Source organism: Arachis ipaensis, chromosome B7, assembly GCF_059453495.1.
Source record: "Arachis ipaensis isolate K30076 ecotype BB chromosome B7, ASM5945349v1, whole genome shotgun sequence".
Taxonomy (NCBI): Eukaryota; Viridiplantae; Streptophyta; class Magnoliopsida; order Fabales; family Fabaceae; genus Arachis; species Arachis ipaensis.
Genome location: NC_142442.1, coordinates 33959492 through 33961552, shown reverse-complemented (window position 1 = coordinate 33961552; position 2061 = coordinate 33959492). Strand labels below are relative to the sequence as shown.

At 47.8% G+C, this 2061-nt stretch overlaps 1 protein-coding gene across 1 annotated transcript; it reads left to right on the top strand.

Moving 5' to 3' along the window:
* Positions 1–865: 865 nt before the first annotated feature.
* Positions 866–1618, top strand: LOC148550796 (uncharacterized). The gene is made up of 2 exons (XM_088494624.1): positions 866–1116; positions 1225–1618. Exons 1-2 carry the CDS (start codon positions 866–868, stop codon positions 1616–1618), a joined length of 645 nt encoding a protein of 214 aa, XP_088350750.1.
* Positions 1619–2061: the final 443 nt, after the last annotated feature.

The following is a 2061-nucleotide window of genomic DNA, read 5'->3' as shown; positions in this document are numbered from 1 at the left end:
GTACGCGTGCGCACCCATGAAGATCCTGGCTTAGCCGTTTCTCAAGCCGGCTCTTGGCTTTGGCTTCACGTTGCCCTATACGCGCGGGCGCGCCAAGTGCGCGCACGCGCCCATGCGGAAATTTCCAAAGCTTAATCCTCATGCTTCCTTCCTTTGTACCCGTCTTCCTTCTCTCTTTCGGTCCATTCCTACTCTATATCCTGAAACCACTTAACACACAAGTCACGGCATCGAATGGCATCAAGAGAAGATTAGAAATGTATCTATTTTAGTGCGAAATAAGCATGTTTTCATTCATGAGGCGAAACTAGGAAAGGAATGCAAAATCTTGTATTTTCATATAGAAAGTGTGTGGAATCATTGATAAAACCCCTGAAATCAGCACAAGATAAACCCTCAAATTGGGGTTTGTCACCCCACCTACACCTCAGGGGCCATCCAGTTCTGGGTTCCACCAACAACCGCCATAATTCTCGACGCTGAACTTGGAAGCAGTAAGTCAACAACCGGATGAGGCACACACCTTCGGAGGCCAAGGATTACACGAGGGCAATACTTCTCGGGAATTTCAGATTGCCAATTTTTCTAGACTAAGGAGGAAGCTATGATGAGTATTAAAGATTATAGCATTCGTCGTGGAGTTCAGTATCAGGTTATGGAATCAGATCATCTGAAGTATGTTAGGAGATGCAAGGAGTTTGGAAACGGCTGCACGTAGATGATCCGCGTGGCACTTCGGCAGCGCAAGGGTAACTAGGAGGTTAGATGGTACAACGGAGCTCACACTTGCCTGGCCACTTCGATTTTGAGCGACCACCGACAGCTCAATTACCACATAATTTGTGCGAGGATCTATCCATTGGTTATGGCGGATGCAGCGGTTATGATAAAGGTGTTGCAAGAAGCTACTGAGTCAACCTATGGATTCAGGCCTAGTTATAGGAAAGTGTGGAAGGCAAAGCAGAAGGCAATCGCACAGATCTACGAAAATTGGGAAGAGTCGTATGCTGAGTTGCCCCGGTGGATCCTTGGGATGCAAGCAACGATGGATAGAACCGTTGCTTTGTTGAAGACTTCTCCAGTGCGTGTAGGTGATGAGGTTGATGAGTCTACAAAGTACTTTCATCGTCTTTTCTGGACATTTCCTCCATGCGTTGAGGCTTTTAAACATTGCAAGCCACTAATCAGCATTAACGGTACACATCTGTAAGGGAAGTATGGCAGGACTTTGCTTCTGGCTATTGCGCAAGATGGAAACTCGAATATATTGCCGGTTGCGTTTGCACTTGTTGAGGGGGAGAATGCTGAGTCGTGGGCTTTTTTCTTATCCCACTTGTGTCAACATGTGACCCCACAAGAAGGCATTTTGGTGATCTCTGATAGACACAATGGCATTAAGGCTGCACTGGAGGCACCAGACAGTGGTTGGCTACCGCCTCATGCATATCGAGCGTATTGCATTCAACATGTTACAGCTAATTTTGCTCTTAGTTTCAAGGGCCAGGATGCAAGGCGGCTGCTCGTGAATGCGGCGTATGCCAAAACTGAGGCAGAGTTTGACTACTGGGTTGATATTATGAGGATTGAGAATCCAGCCATGTGTGATTGGGCCAACTGACCGGAGTACGATAAGTGGACCCAACACCAGGATGGAGGCAGACGGTTTGGCCACATGACGACGAACATATCCGAGTGTGTTAACTCTGTATTGAAGGGGACACGGAATCTGCCGGTTACTACACTTGTGAAATCCGCATATGGGAGGTTAGCAGAGCTTTTTGTCGTCCGAGGGCAGACAGCAGAGGCGCAGTTGGGATCAGGCCAATGGTTTTGCCAGGCGCTGGTCAAGGCGATAGAGTGCAACTTGAAAGATTCGAGGTGCTTCACAGTTACTCTGTTTGACAGACATCAGTCTGAGTATACCGTGGCTGAGACGATTTCTACTGGTAGCTTTTCGCTTGGGATGTATCGGGTTTCCCTCAGAGATCACATTTGTGAATGCGGGTACTTTCAAGCTCTCCATTACCCATGCTGCCATGCGATTGCATGCTGTGCTCAGTC

What these genes read in the sequence shown, in the direction of transcription:
- LOC148550796 (XM_088494624.1), top strand. Translation starts at nt 866, where the DNA reads ATGGCGGATGCAGCGGTTATGATAAAGGTGTTGCAAGAAGCTACTGAG. An exon ending in GAGGTTGATGAGTCTACAAA is followed by an intron (nt 1,117 to 1,224) that starts GTACTTTCATCG and finishes GAAGTATGGCAG; the next exon opens with GACTTTGCTTCTGGCTATTG.